The sequence below is a fragment of the Manduca sexta genome, chromosome 25 (assembly GCF_014839805.1).
Source record: "Manduca sexta isolate Smith_Timp_Sample1 chromosome 25, JHU_Msex_v1.0, whole genome shotgun sequence".
Classification (NCBI taxonomy): domain Eukaryota; kingdom Metazoa; phylum Arthropoda; class Insecta; order Lepidoptera; family Sphingidae; genus Manduca; species Manduca sexta.
Genome location: NC_051139.1, coordinates 2,807,901 through 2,828,199, shown reverse-complemented (window position 1 = coordinate 2,828,199; position 20,299 = coordinate 2,807,901). Strand labels below are relative to the sequence as shown.

The 20,299-nt window shown below is 36.1% G+C and overlaps 2 protein-coding genes across 4 annotated transcripts in view; one reads left to right on the top strand and one right to left on the bottom strand.

Annotated features, from left to right (window-relative positions):
* LOC115440771 (solute carrier organic anion transporter family member 4A1) overlaps window positions 1–13,739 on the top strand; it is a 56,063-nt gene extending 42,324 nt beyond the window's left edge. For both annotated transcript variants that reach the window (XM_030165223.2, XM_030165226.2), the window contains 9 exons: window positions 105–270; window positions 3,942–4,044; window positions 7,285–7,406; window positions 8,014–8,262; window positions 8,476–8,683; window positions 8,992–9,206; window positions 9,440–9,584; window positions 9,881–10,063; window positions 10,347–13,739. In XM_030165223.2, the coding sequence (XP_030021083.2) occupies window positions 105–270; window positions 3,942–4,044; window positions 7,285–7,406; window positions 8,014–8,262; window positions 8,476–8,683; window positions 8,992–9,206; window positions 9,440–9,584; window positions 9,881–10,063; window positions 10,347–10,587 (1,632 nt within the window). In that variant the 3' untranslated portion in view covers window positions 10,588–13,739. The remainder of the gene's footprint in view (window positions 1–104; window positions 271–3,941; window positions 4,045–7,284; window positions 7,407–8,013; window positions 8,263–8,475; window positions 8,684–8,991; window positions 9,207–9,439; window positions 9,585–9,880; window positions 10,064–10,346) is intronic.
* A 125-nt stretch (window positions 13,740–13,864) lies between these two features.
* LOC115440772 (vacuolar protein-sorting-associated protein 25) lies at window positions 13,865–17,046 on the bottom strand. Of its 2 annotated transcripts, XM_037442806.1 has the most exons (3): window positions 16,843–17,046; window positions 14,898–15,262; window positions 13,865–14,692 (listed from the first exon to the last, which is right to left on the bottom strand). In XM_037442806.1, the coding sequence occupies exons 1-3, from the start codon at window positions 16,890–16,892 to the stop codon at window positions 14,580–14,582; spliced, it is 528 nt and encodes a 175-aa protein (XP_037298703.1). In that variant the 5' UTR covers window positions 16,893–17,046; the 3' UTR covers window positions 13,865–14,579. The 2 variants fall into 2 exon arrangements, with proteins under 2 accessions (XP_037298703.1, XP_030021087.2); XM_030165227.2 differs by lacking the exons at window positions 13,865–14,692; window positions 16,843–17,046 and adding an exon at window positions 15,598–16,833 and having other exon boundaries at window positions 15,040–15,262.
* Between the last annotated feature and the right edge of the window lie 3,253 nt (window positions 17,047–20,299).

The window sequence follows — 20,299 nt, the reverse complement described above, 5'->3', positions numbered from 1 at the left end:
AGTTTTTATCTCATTCTGGCCACAAGTAATTAAAAAAATATTAAACAATCCGAACTGCCTTAACACTAACCTCTTTAATCAGCAACTCATTTTCCACTATCCAGTCAAGCCGATGCGAGGACACGACCCCTTCAGAAGGTGGTTCGTGGGCAGTAGCGGTGTTCGTGTTCGCGCAGCTGCTCCACGGCGCGGGCGCAACACCACTCTTCACCCTCGGCGTCACCTACATAGACGAAAACGTCTCTAAGAAGATGTCTTCAGTGTATTTAGGTGAGTTTTAATTATTTTTATAATAACTACAGGTTTATTGCTTATCATTGTATATTATGTTTTGTTCAAAAGGCAGATAGATGGACCTAGATTTGTAATTTGTAGATTTCAGATTTGTTTTTTTACACACACACACGCACACACACACACTCATCACAATATAATTTTAGTACTATGTATTAGAAAAAAGTAATGATGATAATGAAAACGTGTACGGAGCGGTAAAATCAAAACGGGAAACATTTAAAATTGCCTTTTACTGTCAACATTAAATATATATTACAAGCTAAAACAGTTATTACAACAAAAGTCCTTGAACGGAATGGGGTAGTGTTCCAACGTACCCCGACTTTGTAAAAGACCGGCGTCGTAACACGGCGTCATATAATAATCATTGATATAACACTCGTATGAAGGTATAATGTGGCTTGCTCGTAAGGGGTAATGGTCGGTCCGGTACTGCGGCCGGCTATAAACATGAAAACCACTCGCTTGTATTGCCTCACATTATAATCTCAGCACTCCATTTACTAAGGAGCTGTTTAGCTTCATACTTTAGTTACGCGCATAATGGGGTAAACGGGAACATTTCGAATATGGAATAGGGTAATTATATACATGTCTGGAAAGCAAAGAGGTTCGTTGTTTAAAACTTACTCGCCTTCATTTTGAAAATCCTTTTTAATTTTTCTTCTCATAAAGTTATTAACGTTTAAGCTATTTCCTGTAATATTGCATTGCGTATGTCTCGCGAAACGTTATTAACAGTCGAGACGAATTAATAGAATTTCGGCGGCAAACACCTGAAGTCAATCACACAACACCGCAGCCCGCAGACGATTATTTGCATCGAGTATGTTGAGGCGTCTGCGTCGGAAATGCTTCTAAATGCATTTCTGCGGTCGCAACTCTATTAACTGCATGCCGGTTAATGTTGATTTCGAAGTTATACTATTGTTCACGTTTACCCCATGCGATGGGGTATGGATGGATATGGTAAATGAATAGTTTCCAGTACAGCTGCTGTACTATAATTATATGTATAACATGAATTTATTCTGTCATAAAATGTTTCTAATTTTGTAAATAATAGCACACGAAAAGAATTTAGGTAAAGAAACTTTCATGTCATTTTATACACATATGTATTAACTTTGTGGTAACTGTTATAATCCTTGCATACACCTGTACTCTTAAGTAAAAGATCTTTAAAGCTCTCTTAACTATCTAAATTTCAAGCAATGAACGACTATGTAAGTCTATCTAAGTTTATTTACTTAAAACAGCAATTGACTTGAATCATAAATCTGCCAAAACCTAAAAGAAAACGTATTTATAACACCATAGAGACCGTGTCACATACGAAAATAGCAATTTAGGAGAAAAAAAATAAAAGCGTTGGTAACAGCCGCTTCTCCATTCAGAGCTCTCAGTTCGCTTCCCTCTCGAGGATAAGTGGCCGCGGAGGACAAGGGAACGGTATTCAGAAGGAGCCGGCAAGGGGCGTGATGTGTGCGCCTCTTGTGGTATCGAGAGATTTCAACTCGCTTAGCCACGTGTTACAATGAAAGCTATAAAAGACAAATTTTAAAATAAAAGAATTATGTTTACTTTTATTAAATATAGAAGTATACATTTAATGTGTTATGTTAAAATTAGTTAATTATGGTTATTCTTTCAAAAATAACGAAAATATTAATGTTGAAAATTAAATGCGTACCTAATACTTAGTCAAAACAACCTCAGTAGTTACATGAAACGGAACAACAAAGTTTTCAAATCAGACAGTGGAGACCTCCGATTTCATTCGGCTTCTTCAGAACATAACGTAGCTCTGCATAGTCCTATCTATTGCAAATAGAAAGAAAGACTTACTAGTCAAAGTCGCAGTATAGCTGAGTTAGCTTCCATCTATCAGTGTGTTACCACCCTCGCGCCGTGAGTTGCAGCTTTCAACTGTGAAAACATCGTGTTGAGAGAATGGATTTATAAAGGAACGCGATACCGGGAGCGTTTTAACACTTCACCCGGTATACCGTAGAGACACTGTTATTGCGTGCTAATGGAGATCTAGATATAAAAGATTATGGTTCGGGATGAACCTGCTTTGAAAAGCAAATAACTAAGAATATTTTGCTCAAGTATTGTAGTGATTACCGATCATATCTAATTAATCCTATATTTTACGATTTTTTTAAATCTCGCTTTTGTTAAACATTTTATTAGTTCCTGTTGAGTGTCACAGGTGGGTCCTGGTACCATTTTTTTGCGCAAGTAGGTACAGCCTGACGGATATCTGTTCTACGTGGGAGCAACGGGACTTTCAAGGGACAGTTGGTACTGCGCTGAGTCATCTTATAGCTAAAAAACACATGATTTAGAACCATCACAAAAGGAAATCAATGTTAGCAAGTCTGGCCTATGCTTATATAAATCTTAGCTAGAATATTTTTGGTCGCGTGCAGAGGATATTCCGCACTCGCTCACGCTTCGCAAAAACTGGTTTACATAAAAAAAAAATCTTTAAAATATGCAAGAATCTTCCGCAAGAATTTGCTCGTTTAGTGCATACGAGTTTCGCCATTCGAAACTACTCAGGACAATTGTAGTTTACAAAACTTTTCTGTTTTGTGTTATGCCTACAGCTCTACTTAAACAGCTGGGATCAGCCTGTGTATATCCGGTTTCAACAAGCCAGCATAATTGTGTTGACTGTCGAGAGGTAATCATCACTCGGCAGTCGACATTCCATTGGACCCCACTCCACTAACAATCAGATGTAGTGGGGCCGAATAAAATAAATAGTTTAGTATGTAAGAGGCAACCTTGACTCTTCGAAAGATTTTCGAATTCTTTACTATATGATCGTAAATTACCTAAAATAATATTTATTATTAAATGCTGAATGTTAAAGGAAATATTATTACATTAAATAATTAAATTTATAACACGTACATAGTTGTATTACGATACGACTGCAGTGCTGAAGTCTCGGGTTTGATCCCCGAGTCTTGCAGTGATATTGGGTTTACCTACGCAGTGTCAGCCCAGAGTCTGGAATATGTGCCCGATATGGAGGTAGACTCGCCCCCTATCACATCATGATATGATTCACGTCCCATGGGACGGTTTACACATTACGGAAAATGGGTGCACTAGTCGTGCCTCTGCCTACCCTTTCAGGGACCAAAGGCGGGTTTGTGTAATTTTTTATAGCTTACTCGCGTATAATATGTTTCTTGTTAAAGTTACGTAATTAAACAGATTCAAAATTCGATAATAATCTATTTAGGAACATGAAATTAATCTTTTTTATTATACTTTACATTAATTATTGCAATTTATAAACGAACGTAAAATAAAGGTTCGTAACAAAGGACAAGGACATTTACTTCCGTTTCGAAGTTCAAGTTTTTATTTAATATTATTATTTTACTTTAAGTTTATTATTTAGTACTTACTTACTATAAATACTTACCTTTAAAGGCATTTACTATATTTTTTTTTGCTGATCTGATATATATTTCACCCATCTAAGAACGTATCCCACCCCTTTTTTTTAAATTATAGGTATCACGTTGTTTGTGACGTTCATTTTCTCTGGAAAAATAAAGGAGAGCTCTGTATCTAGTACAAGTATATATAGAATATAACAAGTTTGTCTATTCCAGGTGTTTACTACACGATGGCAGTGGTCGGCCCAGCGCTGGGCTACGTGTTGGGCGGCCAGATGCTAACGATTTACACAGACTTCCTCACAGTAGATTCCGGAACGTAAGTGTAATATTAATTATTAATTTAGTTATTAGCAGCCTTGCACTTTGAAAGACCTCGTGATTGCAAGGGCGCAAAAGAAGAAAGACGATCCTTCTTCAGCAATCGGGTAAAAAGCCCTCGCCAAGATCTGGTAGAGCCTTCGCAATTAGTAAGACCGCCACTAGCTCAGTATATAGACCTGTGTACGCAGGTGTATAAAAATTGTCCTAAACTTATTGCAAAGTCTATTACACTGCTTTGTCCTATATTAGCTATCAGTAACAAAACGAGACGTGAAACTAAGGATTCTTTAAGCGTATTATACTTATTATGTAATTTCAAAACCAATATAAAATCAGGTGTCACAAATTAATATTCACCAATTAGCATAGTTAACACGAAAATCGCGGTATTCCAGTTTATTTTTAACTAAGTCGTCGAACTTTATCGGTGTTGATTGTTGATAATATTAAAAAAAAATAACATTCACGTCGAATTGATAACCTCCTCCTTTTTTGAAGTCGGTTAACAAGTTTGAAACGCTTTCGAAATATCCAGGCAGTTACGAATAATTTCGCTGTTAAAATTCGAACTCATTGCTCTAGTAATCATATAGACAAAATGCAGACGCATAAGGGTACTTCAAACTTTTTGGAAATGTAATAATGCATAGCTGAAATTGTTTTTGCTTGAAAAATACTACCTGGGTATTATTGAAATTTGTGAATACTTATGTATTATTAGTTCTTATTTAACAATTACATGCATCCGGTCGGAATAAGGAAGTTATATTATATGACATTGACAAATTCAACGAAGAATCGGAAGCACTTACCAATATAAAAAAAAATCTTACGTATTCTTGCGGAAAATAGTACGCATCCTTGACGATTGTAATAATTAAAAATATATTTAAATTTAATTTTTCAATTTAAATTAAATATATTTATATTAATTATTTCCTCAAAACCATTCTACATTCAATGTTCATAAATCAATCTTATCTAAAACCAAAATGTTATTTTAAAGTCAAAGTCTGCAAAATTAATTAAAAGATATTTTCAATAATTTTCCCCAAAGGTTTGTAAATCAGACCGATACACGCAATTTTCTTCACAATCACAAACAAAGGCAAACAGAAAGAGCCAGACGCGTGCTACACTTTTTTTATTTATTTTTTAATATTCCATCCCACCAGCAACGGCAGGGCTTCATTCAGCCAACTTACCTTTCCGCTTTCATCTCATTGTGGGCACACGCGCAAGCGACTTTTCATAAATTAATTTCACGGTATACATATACAGGGCTTCCCGAGGGACGTAGTAGGAGTTTTCAACGACCTCTGTACTGTGGCTTCACCAATTTTACAAGTACTTTTGCGAATTTTCAATAGGCTTTTTGGTCACATGTTTATTTTTGGGTGTAATAGAATGTGTTGACGTGTACTTTCTGCGATGGCGGCCACAGTTTTTTTTTTCTAATGCCTGGGTAAAGTTCATTATTTTTCCAAGGTTATTTATGTTTAGTTGAGTGTTAGTTATAATTATAAATTAAGTAATAGTTTGTTGTATTTAATACCCATTTTAAAGAATTTTTATACATATACGTTCCCATTATAATATGATCAATATTATATATGAGGAACTGTAGTAAAATAAGAAAAAAAAGTAAAAAAAAAGATATCTTAGGACGTATTTAAACGAGGCTCAGAAAATAGAGCGACACTAGGTTACCACAGCAAAACAGACCCTTTGCGTTTAAAGCCTTATTTAGAGTTTACAAACGAAAATTATGCAACAGTCACATGATTGTCATAATGCTGTCGGGCAGTTCTATTTTTTTAGTCTTAAAAGCTATGTATTGTAACGCCATGACACCTTTTGTTCATATTAATAAAGGTAATTACAAAGTTCCACCTACGCTAATTATTAAATAGATATTAGGTATGTAACGTTCTAATATGCGAAAGCTAGCCAGTGGGCATAAAATTTTATATGAAAACCACGTGAAAACCTAAGAAATTAAACGTTGCGTCGTGTACGAGTACCCATTGAAACGTTCCAATTCAAATGAATAACTTTTGACGATTGAATACATTGTCCACACCAGGCGTTATAATTTTAAGTCAGAAATACTGCAATTTTCTCTAAAATATGACCCGATAAAATTAATATACTGATATTTACCTCTAATATGATATGAGGTTTAAAACCACAGACAGACATCCGACGTAAACAAAACCCTTAAGTTAGATGGTTGAGCAGCCCGATGGATTTGCATAAGAAAACAAGCCCGTACGCGTAATAATAAAGTAACAGTACCCTCGGCTCGGCGGCTCTCAATTTATGCTGAAGAACCACTCGAAAATATCAACTGACGCGGTAATAATTCCATTCATATGGACGTGACTTTACTTCGTGTGTTTAGGCGGGGATTGCGTATTAAATAATATGACGTAGTAGGATTTATAATGTTGTTTTTTGTGCCTGCCACACACAACATATGACTATGTATGTCTGTATACCATGATCATTTTTCAAATTCTCGTCGGTGAAACATAAATTTGCGAATTGAAAAATCGAAGTACTTTATTTCTTGAGAAATTTTCGACTACTCTTAATCTCCAGTACTTTATATTTTTTTTATTTTTTTTCTACGCTTCAGTGTCTCTATGATAGTACTATCTACTGAATTCATCCTGTTACTTACGAATTGTATGATGCCTCAGCGACCCCAGCAAATTCCCAAGGGTTAAAGTCACATAGGCTTTCATTCACGACAAAATGAGAAAGCATGAATAACAACGCGTTTGCTAACCCCACGTGGGTATACGTGCATTCACTAAGAAACAGTAGGATAACGAATATAGCTATACATCAATAAAAATGACATAGGTACAAAAATATTAAACAAATAAAAGCCCGACTGTGATCTTCTTTGAAGTATGTAAACCCAGGCTATTGTCTATATCTGATGATACCTTAAACTGATTTTGAAAACAGCTATAGTAGAGTTTCTAGCCCCTTCTTTTCTAGTGAGAACTGCTCTCCGAACTGATGGCAGTGTAAAGAACATATGTATATATGTATTCAATAAATCCGGTTTATATATATCATAATATATAATATGTTTATATTCAAGAAATATCGTAGTTTTTATTGGAGTTATCATTTACCTAATTATAATTATTTATACATGCGGTATTTTTTGTTTTCCAATAAGTAGATATACTTACATGAATATTTTTTTAACGTTTAGGTTAGGAATAACACCACAGAGCTCGGTGTGGATCGGCGCTTGGTGGATCGGGTTCATACTCTCCACGTTGCTCTGTCTCATCGTGGCTATACCGCTACTGGCCTTCCCACATGAGTTACCAGGTATGGAGATCTAACTTCCATGGAGATGGTATGGAGATCTATCTGATACCTTATTGCTTAAGGGTTAAGGGACACTTAAAGCTGTTGCTAATAGTATAGCTAGTTTCATGCACGTTTTGTTTTAAATTATCGGACCCCGCAGTCAACTGGGGGAAACCTGCAAATGGGATACTGGAATCCCCCGGCTTAGCAAATGCATGGCCCTGGAGGATGGTTGGGAGGGTATAGCTGGGGAAGGGAAGTGTAGGGGAAGAAAAGGAACCTTCTTAAAATGGAAAGATGGAAAGGCCAGGAAATGTTCGTGGGCCTTCGTAGGCCTTAATGTGAATTGGCCAGCATGTGGTATACACATGTAACTGTGTGCCTCGGGCCGTGACAGATGTCCCCCTGTGCATGGGTGTGTATTCGGTATGGAAACCGAGCGCACAAGAATTGCCTCGGGGGAACCTTCAAATTCTAGGTTACTTACTTAACGCTGGTCATATAAACTGGCACCAGTAAGTCAGTCACGAACGTAGCCAGTTTATGACTTGAAAGCTCGACGAAATTATATCAACTGCTCTGTATTCATCCTTTCACTTCGATAAAAACCTATTTAATTACTCAGGTGCGGCAGAAATCCGAGCATCCAAAGTATCGGAAGCCCACGAAGGCGCAGCATCAAAGTCAGCGGCATTCAGCGCTCTCCACGAGCTGCCTCGAGCCGCTGCAGCGCTGCTCACGAATCCCACCTTCATGTTCTTAAACTTAGCGGGCGCCAGTGAAGGCATGCTCATTTCAGGGTTCGCAGCCTTCCTTCCGAAGTTGATTGAGAATCAATTTGCTGTAAGAGCGTCGGATGCTGCTTTGCTTTTAGGTAGGAGTTTTACCTTTGCTACCCTTGAATAAAATAGCAAACGCTATCACTTGAATTGTCATAACTACATACATATTCTTTAGCTACCTTTCCTAAAATACACCACCAGAATACGTTGAAGATTGCTTCAAATAAATATGTAGTTGTTGTCCTATCGATAAGTGTCAATATTTATTGTAACTCAGGCTCAACCAACGTCGTTTATTTTTGCAGGAGTAATAACAGTACCAGCGGGGGGCGGAGGGACCTTCCTTGGCGGATGGCTGGTCAAGAGATGGAAGCTGGCTTGTGCCGGCATTATTAAGTTGTGCGTGGGGGCCACCGTCATCGCTGCCGCGTTTACATTCTGCTTTATTCTCAACTGCGAAGACTATCCCTTCGCCGGAGTCACTGTGCCGTACAACAGTCCCTCTATACCGGGGTAAATTGTTAAATAACAATGAGATGATATTGTATCCTAACGTTGATTACTATTTTCCTACGTATCTATTGTTTTCAGCTAATTAGTTAACTGTAATGTGCAACTTAAGTTTTTTACATTGAGTCCCATGGGTACAGCGCTAATTATCGCTCGATAACCATTTTCTCGACATTTTATTTTGAAGAAATATCTGCATTAACACAAAGTATTATTTGAATATCGTTCTCGTGGTATCAGAACGTCCTAATAATACTTCGTGTGATTTGTGGACTTTGCCTAACCTCAACCATAATTCTGCTCTACCATAGAGCTGACCGTCTAACTTCGCAATGCAACGTGGGTTGCGCGTGCGCTGCGGCGGCATACGCGCCGGTGTGTGGTGCGGACGGCGCGGTGTACTACTCGCCGTGTCACGCCGCATGCACGCGTCGCGAGCTGTACGGCGACGCGCAGCTCTTCCACCACTGCGGATGCATACGGCCGCCTGATAATGGCTCTCTGCCCGTCTATACTTCATATGGAGGTGGGTATCGTGGTGTATTTTTGTTACTAGTTAGAAAAACAAATAATCTACATTTCAAAGAAGTGTTGTAAAAGGTGAGTAATGAATATTATTTTCCACATGGAACGTCTGTGGTTTCAAGAGAAACCAGAGTGACAAATAAATGCGAAATGTGATAATATCTTCAAAATATTTAAAACTGATGCGAAAGGGATACCAGGGTAAAAAGTTACAATTTATATATCAATTTCCAGCGAGCAACACGTCGGTGGAGTACGAGGCGATCAACAGTATCTGCAGCACGGACTGCCCGTACCTGTGGCTCTTCGTGGGGCTCTCCTTCTGCGTGATGCTGTTCACATTCCTCGCCACCATGCCCGCGCTCTCCGCCACGCTCAGGTTCGTGTGATTTGAATGGATCTCGTAGTCTCAATAGGCTTACCATGTTCACAGATAGGTACCAACAAGTGGATAACCACTTATGAATATAGGCCCACTTATTATCACCAAAGATTTAGAAATACTAGTCTGGACTGTATTATACTTGCTCGCTATTATAGCACTAGGCATATTTTGGCTAGCTTTCCTTCAAAATGAAACGGAACTGCCCTGTATATCAGGCATCGGTGGGCTATGGCCATCAATTACATTAGGAAATTGATAAATTTACATTTAATTATGGTTTTATATTTCAGGTGTGTGCGAGAAGACCAGCGCTCGTTCGCGCTAGGTATCCAGTGGATCAAGGTTCGACTCCTGGGTACGATTCCCGCGCCTTTACTCTTCGGCTTCCTTATCGACCTGTCGTGCTCGCTGTGGTCCAACTCCTGCGACACCACCGGCGCGTGTTTGCAGTACGATAATATTAACATGAGCAGGTAAGTTGTTTTATGTGTTTGTTTTAAACGTTATTTTTTAATAAAAAAAAACTGTGTCCCAATGATGGAGAGGAATCAAGGTTTAATTTACATATTGCTCACTCCTGTTTTTACCACCCACTTTAGGGAAATAAGCACTCACATAGGAGGACAATAAAAAATGAAACTTATCACAATGAGGAGTGGTTCCATAATTCTATAAAAACTTTATAGGTACATAAGAATATATTTACTAGCTTATTTAATTATTGGAATTAAATTACTTACTTTTGAACATTTTCAGGTACATGCTCGTCCTAGCACTAGTAGGGAAACTCTGTTCTCTTCTATTCTTCTTCCTCGCGTGGTGGTTCTACCGTCCACCAGGCAGCAAGAGCGGCAATGCCGTGGTCCCATCGGTAGACCTCGTGGTCTGCGCCGAGAAGACCAACGGGACCCTTAATGGCATCACAAACGTCCCTAACGGCATCGAGAGAACAAATGGATATTGTAACGCGGCTTTAGAATGTAGCGACCATTTGTAGGTCTTAACCCTAAGGGCAGTATTATGGAAAGTCAACTGCCAGGAGGCAGGTATCCTAAGTATTGATTTTGAAGGTGTATAGGTTGTATTTAATGGACCCTGGATAATGTTAGAGCTGAAAATTTACTGCAAAGTTTGAACTGGAAGATTTGAGAGATTTTCGAATGATTCTTGGAATGCCGTTATGTAATTTGAGTTAATAAATGAAAAGTTATGTTAAAGTTATAATAATCATATGTTGACTGTGTTAAATTTTGGTAATTCATTTATAAACCTTCATATAACAATGACTGGACGACACTAGTTCAGAATTGAATTGATTGGAAATATAGTCCTCTTGACTATATTATTGGTACAATGATAATTTAATTAGCGTCTATGAAATCTGGATTTATAGACTGGATCAAAACACGAAGGAACTTTTACTAATGCTCTAGGGTTGTCACAAAAATCCCACAACTTATTTTAATAATTAATAGTAACTTTATTTTGTCTTGTAAAAAGTTTCCTTGTTTGAGTACTTGTAAAGTGAAAAAATATGTAACTCTACCTACCTTATATTAATTCCATATAAAATACACATTTTAATCGAGCCTTTAAGAGCCGTGAGAATCTTTGATATCATTTTACAAACAAAATTTAAATTCGTTCAACCAATTTCAGGTTCTCATTTTTGAATTTAGAAATTTACTAAAATAGATCGAGATTCCAAGGCTGCTAAACTTTACTTATTTTCTGATAAATACAAGCCATCGGCATAAGCTAGCTAGTTGCGTACACTAAAGGTGACCTACGTACTACTTTATCTCCCTTATCAGAAAAGAAGCAACATCTGGCGGCCTTGGGATCTCGAGCTAATCCATGGCCTTCCAAAGCCGGCCTTGGGCCTTATTCTGTATGACACTGTAAACGCATAACGCGGCCGTTTCATGTTATCTTCTTGAAATTTGCGTGGCACGGTATATTCTGTATACCAATTTATAATTTCTTAAACGTAACGCAGTGCATTACGTGCCTGCGCTCTGTTAGAATAACGCGTGGCATAGAAAATAAGGCGCCTTAAATGGAATTTCCGATATTACTATGAATCTCTACTAGAATAAAGGGGCATCTTTGAGTTATTTAGAATTGTACACTAAGACGTTAAGTTTAATATTAAGCTTACACATTCCACTAGAGTTAATAATCTGTGATTTAGTTACAGTAGTGTTAGCAGAACTCAGGAAATGCAAGGAGGATTCAAATAATTGATATATGTTGTATGAGCAAATATTTGATTAGTAACCTCTTTCGTTAAGTCAAATAGAAACCGTAACACCCCACTTAAAAAAAATTAGCACCTCAGAATACACTGCCATTGACCAATAGCGAAAGGAGAACTTATAAAGGCGTTTATAATAATGATATCAGCCCTGTATGATGTCCACTGCTGTGCACTGGCCTCTTCTACTATTGTGGGTTTAGATAAGTCCATCACAATGGCCTAGGGCGGGCTGGCAGACTTCAAATACTCCGAATTTTTTATTGAGGCGCTTATGACCTTTATAAATTTACGAAAAATTGCTGGACTTGTTATGGACATATTACCCAATAATTGTAAGTAGAGCTGTAGCCAATGTTCTCTAAACATGTTTATGGCAGATCTGCCAGTGTTAAGAAAGTTATAGAAAAACATGAACAGTTTTGATGGCTACCTACTTTGTTCGTATACTCACAATGGGGGGAAATATTATCATTCACAGCCGTTTCACTGAACGACCCTTATACTAATCTTTATTAGATTCTGAGAAGAAACAATGAAAATAAGTTATTCGCCAGAGTATAAAAAGGAAATTTATTATGGTTAGTTAATTTTCACGCTTGGGTGTTTTATTGAAATTGGCGGTTAAAGGGTCGAAGTGACTATGAAGTTATCATAACCTAAGCCTAAAGTGTTTTGTTTAGATAGAAAGTACAAGAAATAAGCACAATTTGTAACTCGACTTACGGGTATTTAAAGGCCACTTTAGATGGATTTTAGGAGAAAAGTACTTCCATGACTATACAGTTTAAGAATAAGATAACATAATATTATTTATTGATATTTATTATGTTACTTATATGCGAACCTTTTTGAATAAGGAAGTTCTTTTTCTGAATTTCTAAGGGGCCTTGTAGACCCGCTTATATATTTAAGTCTCGCTTAAGTTCCAAGTTTAAGGTTGAGGTAGAATAATTGTAAATATGTTTTAATTTATTTGTTGATTTTGTGAAATATAGATGTTGATGTGTTTTGGTTGAAGACTGATCGTTTGGTAGTTAGTTCGATACGCTTCGAGATTTCTCAATAGGACTCGCAGATAATGTATACAAACTTTTTACTAGTATCGTACAATATTTATGGTATTTACCGATATAAAACCTTTTTACCCCTAATTGAACAAATATCTTCACATCTTAGACTTAGTATAATTTCATACTTGGTCACTAGCTTCATATATAACCTAAGTAAAGGCATGTCCACACAACCTCGCGCGCGCTTTATAGACATGTAGAGAACGCGCGAAATCAGCTGATTTAAAAAAAGAACTCGGTGTTTCTAATTCATAACCCTACTTCATACAAGATCAGTTTATACATTGTCTATGAGTTCGTTGAAAAATAAAGTTTTCCAATCCCTAGAAATAACATCAATTAAGTACATGCTTAAAAAAGTACTGAATCGAGACTTGCTGAAATTGTGTACCATTATAATATGGTTGAAATTCAGATTGTCAATTCAGAAGAATTACTCACTGTATAGGATTTTTTTTAAGGTGAAAATATATCTTTTTTCCTCGTAACAAAAATGTATTTTCGTTAAGTACATAAAATAGAAATATAAAAACACACAATTAATATGCACTCTTTAAGACCATTCTGAACGTCTTAAATATTTTATTCAAAAACCAACATCAGCTGCATATAAAAAATATTCTTCTGAATTGTTAATTAAAAACGTTTATATCAATAAATAACATATTAATAAGTACAAGATGTAAGTCCAATTTTTAAGAAATTTTACCTGTTTTTTTTCTAATGTAGGTAATATATACCTAATGATTACATGTAAGTGATCCATTTTGAAATAAAAATTTACACTGGTCAGTCGAATTAAAGGTTTGTAAAATTTAACAGTTGTTTTACTCACGAATTTTATGAATAAGCATCGTATAAAATCCTGCAAAATATTTCCACCCGAGGCATTTAAGACAAGAACTGTAGTTACAATGTAAACTGCATTAAATAATACAAAATGATTATAAAATATCATATCAATATATTTCAACGTTAAAAATATTTACAACTTAACAAAATGCATTCAACGTTATTAGTACATGAAATGAGCTCGGCCTGATTCAAAATAGTCGCGCTCTGTTTTTAAAGAGATAAATTAATCAAATATTCGTAGGTAAATATTTACATCATTAGTTATTTTCTTACTTTGCTTTCTCTTGTTAGGCAGAGAATAAAGCCAATAAAATGTTTAATAGCATATTAAGATCGAAAGCTTTAGATTTCCATCAGCGCTGGACGAAATGACGGAAGATGTCAAATACAGCAAATAAAAATCAACTTTATCATTCCATACATACTGCTTATGTTAATGTAACGAAAATGTACTGAACGGGAGAAGCAAATGATGGTTTTAATTTCAGCCGTATATACAGATCCATGAAGTTAAATTTTGATTACTGAGTATTGTTGAATTTTATTTCATTTCATTTGTCAGCGCTGACTGTATTTCATTGACAAGTATTAAAAATTTTAAGATTTTATTTCAGTAATCTGGCTACACAAATTAATTCAAATATTGCATGATTGATAATTTTTTCCGTAAAAGTGGAATTCAATAGTCCATTTTGAAAGGGCAGTACAGCAATGGACGGAAATAATATTTAAATAGATAAAGTTTTTCCTAACAGTCGTCGCAAATGAACAGTTGTGTAACTTTTAAGGCATTTTCTGGTCCGATCAGAAGAATTTGACACCTTGATTGTCTTCAAAATCCATAACTTCACAGCGGCCTTTCATTTCTAAGGTTTTTAATGCCTTGATGAGAATATTCATATCAAGCCCATGGAATTCTGAAAAGACAAGCAAATAGTTATTCAATTTTAATAAATTGATTAAGTTCAGTGTAAATTTTATTAGTCCACAAGGATTTTTGTTACACTATAGAATAAAATCTGACCACATTTTATTATACCCTATGAAAAAAAAAATACAGTTTAGGCCGTATACAAATTCATTAAGATTCTGAACAAATTTACTATCATAATTTAAAAATACCTTGATCAGCAGAGTCCTCGCCTTCCCTGAGCTCAAATAGTGTACAAACTGAATTGTTCAGACCATTGTCACACGCCCAGCTGTAAATCATATTGCCCCATTCATCCAAGGAGTGCCAGTACACTTCCCACACATTCTTACTTTTGTCCAAAGGTGATGCTCTTCCACTTTTAGCCATGTGTTCTAGCACAGTTACTATTGCCTCCTGCGATAATTTCCTATTTATTGTTCCATTATTAAATAAAGGACTATTCTGCGATTCCCTTACATCTATAGTTGATTGTTTTGTGGCTTTTAAATAGTCTGTAATCAGTCCTTGCCATGCTTCTAACTGCTTAGTTCTAGTTTCTGTGTGCGGTTGAATTCTAGAACAAATGAATAAAAGTTTTTATTAGATTCCAAGGTTTTTTGTACATGTATATTATATATGTAGTGTCAATGATTCTGTTTTATTATTTTATATTTGCAAGCAATTTCAAATATTCATTTAAATTGCTAAAAAAGTATTTTTCTGTAAATGAGACTCTTAGTAATAGAAATGTTGGAAATATTTCATGACAAAATTTCATGTAACATAATATCTTTTAAAAATATAAAAAACAACATACCATATAAGGCTCAGTTAAAAATATAAAATGACCCACCCATCACAAACTTATATTGATTAATTTTTTTTATTACATCACCTATCATTACTTACACTGTTTCTTTCCAAAATATTCTTTATAGATTTCAATCATTTCTTTTTCGTTTTCCATTCTTTTCAGAACACTTTTTAACGATTTTGGTTCTAAATCTGTCACGGAAACCTTATATGTTATTTTAGTATTATTGACTTGTATGAACGGATAACATTCGTCAAACTCTGGTGAAAAACTTATCATAATTGAACAATCTTTTGCCACAGCTGATATCAGAGCTGTGTGTAATGGTTTCAGAACTTTAAAGAATCTATCTCTATCATTTTGTTTTTGTAAGTCAAGTTTTTCACTTTCTAACTTCTTTAAAATTATCGGGACATAATCTGAATTCGTTTCTTTCATTTCATTCATAATTATGGACTCTGTTAGTTTTTGAATTTGCAGTAGGTTGTACAAAAAAGATGAACTTCCTAAAATGTTAGTAACGTCACATTCTCCTGGGATTCGATCCTTACTTTCATGTACTAATGTTGATTCGCAACTATTACCAAGTAGGATATCAACTATATAGTCAATAAACATATCAGTAGTATCAAAAACTCCAATAGATTTTATAATACAATCCAAATATTCTCTCTTACTTTTTTCATCATAGACAAGGGTTCCATTTTTAAATAATTTAAAGTTATTCTGAGGATTATCTGCTAAACATTTAATAGCATGATTCATCCTCGACCTAATCCCAGAAAACAAGTCTAATGGGCAATAATTGCTCACAGACTGTATTTGTTTTAATTGTAATTTTGTGTACTGTTTCAAACAGAAATAACATTTAGAATATGGTTGCAAACTTCTGCACATGTAACCTTCTTTGGGTTTTATTTCAACACAATAATTTGATTTAAACATAGAACTGACGATGGTGAGATTCGGAGCTTTAATAGCGTGAGGGCTAATGACAGATTTAAATATTCGATTTTGTGGTCGCAAATCATGTAAAAGTCGACTTAGATCGTGTAGTATGTTTGAAGGCAACTGCACGGTCTCTTCTTCCGTGTTATTATTTTGGAGTAGTGGATTCATCACTTTGTTTACGAAATCAACGCAGATTTTCATATGAGTAAAATCCATTGAAGGTCTATCCTCTTTTATTAAGCGGAGGACGTAGTCTGTCTCCAATAGTTGTAGAACAATGTGTACGTTACCCTCATTTATATACTTCCACTTTTTCCCTAACAATTCCATGGTTTTCAGAAACACGCACGACACTAAATTGCTAATACGAAATAATAGGGTTTACTTACGTAAAAAAAGGGGGAAAGTTATACTGCCAAGGCCACGATATCTCTGCCATAATGTTAATCTATAAATTTACTATAATTATAGCTACGTACAAAACTTTTGTTTACTTAACTTCTACGAATAAATATTCTTTTTTGTATTATGAAGTCACATTCCTGATTTCATTTGACATTAATTTTGATCAAAATATGATAAGGATGTTAAAAATGAAATAATATTCAAGTGCCGATGTATCGATATTTTTTTTAAATGTGTGATTGTAAAACGAGGTTATTGTTTTGAGGTCTTATTAGGACTTTGACAGCTCTGACTGTTATATTAAATAATTATAGGGAAAAAATATTGGAAAACCCTTAATATTCTTGGACATCAGGAATTTTGCTCAGGAAAGTTACGTGTTCTTAATTATTTGGCTAAAAAAATAAAAATAAACATCGTCTGTACTGTTGGGCGGTGTCTATCTTTAACCGCTGACCACGTTGCGTAAGTTACTCTCAATCCATCATTATAATAAAGATATGAGTTCCGAGGACCCTCCAGACGGAGGAGGAGGGAAACCCCCTGACTTAGCTGTATTCATGGATTGCACATCGAATTTAAATACTACAAATAATAGGTCAGTCCTGAAACGTTCGGCTGATCATATTCATATTAGTGAAATAAAAAAATAGACCACCATCGGAATCCATTCAATCCGTTTTTCTGTCCCTGGTTTTGATATCAATTCAAAACTCTTATATTCTGCCTCTGACAAAGGACCTTTTATGGTTTTCATATCAAAATCTATGTCGGATCCTTCTTCAGGAGTGTTGTTAAAAGCCCTTAAATTTGCACAATTCATGTATAGACATGATATTAAAGGTGTTATAGATGGTGGTATTAAGTCTCTTGGACGTAACAAATTATCTGTCCAATTTAGTTCTGCGGAAGAAGCAAATAATTTTGTGGGGAATACCGTATTATCCCAAAATAATTTCGATGCTACTATCCCTCGCTTCCAAGTCACTCGCATGGGTGTTGTTAGAGACATTCCGACAGATTGGTCTTTGGAAGAATTTGTCTCAGATATCGTAACTCCACCTAATTGTGGACAAGTTCTCAGAGCTAGGAGACTGAACTTTAAAACTAAAAAAGATAACACAGTCACCTGGGCCCCTTCCTCTACGGTAGTTTTGACTTTCTCAGGGCAAGTTCTCCCGGAGAGGGTTTTTTGCTATCACGCTTCGCTTCCTGTGTCCTGTTATCAGCTCCCAACTATTCAATGTCTGAATTGTTTGCGTTTTGGCCATGTACGCGCTCAATGCAGATCAAATCCCCGATGCTTTCGGTGCTCTCAGCCCCACCATGGCGATAACTGTGATGTTCCCGAGACTAATGTAACTTGCCTGTTGTGCAGAGGTGGTAATCATAAGGCTACTGACCCGAAATGCCCTGAACATGCTAGACAAAAATTATAAAGCAAGTAATGTCTCAGGATAACATCAGTTATCGTGAGGCTTCTTCCAGATATCCCCATCCAAATTGTCTTATGCGGATGTCACAGCAAACCACTCTCAACTTCAAAATAGCCAGTTTCTCTTCACTCAAAAATCTCAAATCCTTCCTTCTTCTTCTGTCATTCATCAGTCACCTGCTAACTCTTCCCATGTCAAAACTGTTTTTCGCTCCCATAGAAATAAAGGTGTTTTCGGAAAATCATTTGATGCAGTGGCTCATAGTTCCATTGTGAACCCCCCTTCATCATCCCAACCTAACGGTTGCGCTATTCAAAATCCACATATTGAAAGAACTCCCACTGACTCTCCGGATGATAACCTGATTGAGTTTTTATCATGTTCTTTGGTGAATTTTTTAACAAAATTCAACAATAATGTACCGCCCAAAGTCTTACTTTTATTAGAACAGCTATTAAATTCTTTATCTAATCATGGACCTCAAAATTCTTCAATGGAATTGTAGAAGCATCAAACAGAAAAGACATGAAATTTTTTATTTAATTAATAAATTTTCTCCTGTCATCTTTGCTTTGTCGGAGACATGGCTTAGTCCCGGCTCTATATTTAGAGTTCCGGGGTTTTCTTGTCTTCGTGATGACAGAGATGATGGCCGGGCGGGTTGCGCCCTTCTAGTTAGTAGATCCATTTCTTTTACGCAAATCCCAATTCGCCGGCATAATCCTGGTTTTCATATTGTGGCCATTAGATCCATAAATATTACCTATGTTTCAATTTACATTCCACACCCTGATGCTCATTTACTTTCTGAACTAAACTCTATTCTTACTTCTACTCCTGGTCCATTAATTGTGTTGGGCGATTTTAATTGCCGTCATAGTCTTTGGGGGTCTCATTGTAATGATCCATCTTCATCTTTCTTACTTGACCTTTTAGATGATATTAATCTTTGTGTTTTAAATGATGGTTCTGCTACTCGCAGAGGCGCCCCTTCCCAAAATATAAGCATACCCGATCTTTCCTTTGCCTCTCCCTCTTTAGTTTCGATTCTGTCCTGGTCTGTTCTTCCTAATTCATATGGTAGTGACCATTTTCCGATATTAATCACTGCTTCGAAATCTTATTCTCCTGCTCCTTCTCTTCCCCCGCTTCTAAAATATCGCCTTATTAAAGCTGATTGGGATTCATTTTCTTCTTTTTTAGATGGTAAAGTTCAATCTCTTCCCCAAATTACCTCTGATAATGCCTTATCTCTTTATGATGCTTTTGTCGTTTGCCTGTTACAGGCAGCTGATTTCAGTATTCCTCAGAAAAATTCAGCTCGTAATTTTATTCCTTCTCCGCCTTGGTGGGATGCTGAGTGCTCTGAGGGCATTCGTTGCCGTAAAGAAGCTGAAAAATCTTTCGCAGCTTCTCCAACTATGTTTAATTTCTTGGATTTGAAGAAAATTGTAGCTCGTACTTGCCGTCTGCTAGCTAAGAAGAAGAGATTAGGTTGGTTAAATTTTTGTGAATCATTATCACCTCGCTCACCCGCTTCGCTGGTCTGGAAGAAAATCAAAGCTTTTCGCAGGGCTTATGATGACCATTCTCCCATGATCTCTTCCAATGATTCTAGCATGTGGCTGGATGATTTTTTAATAACTTGGCTCCTCCATTTGTCCCAAATTATAATTGTTTTATCTCGATGAATATATCATCCGGTCCTTCCTTAGATAAATTTGATGGTTTGTTCTCTTTCTCTGAACTTTCCTGTGCTCTGGACCATCTCCAGGACTCTGCCCCGGGTGTGGATGGGATACCCTATTCTTTCATCTGTAAATCTTCTTCAACCTGTAAGGAGTATTTCCTTAATCTCATCAATTCTTTTGGTATGAGCGGTATTATTCCAGAATCCTGGAAATCTCAAATTATTCTTCCCATTTTAAAACCTGGAAAAGACTCTAACTGTTCATCTTCCTATAGACCAATTGCCTTGTCCTCAGTTCTAGGTAAGATCATGGAA

Coding starts and splice junctions, on each gene's coding strand:
- LOC115440772 (XM_030165227.2), bottom strand. CDS start 16,783: ATGGAATTGTTAGGGAAAAAGTGGAAGTATATAAATGAGGGTAACGTA.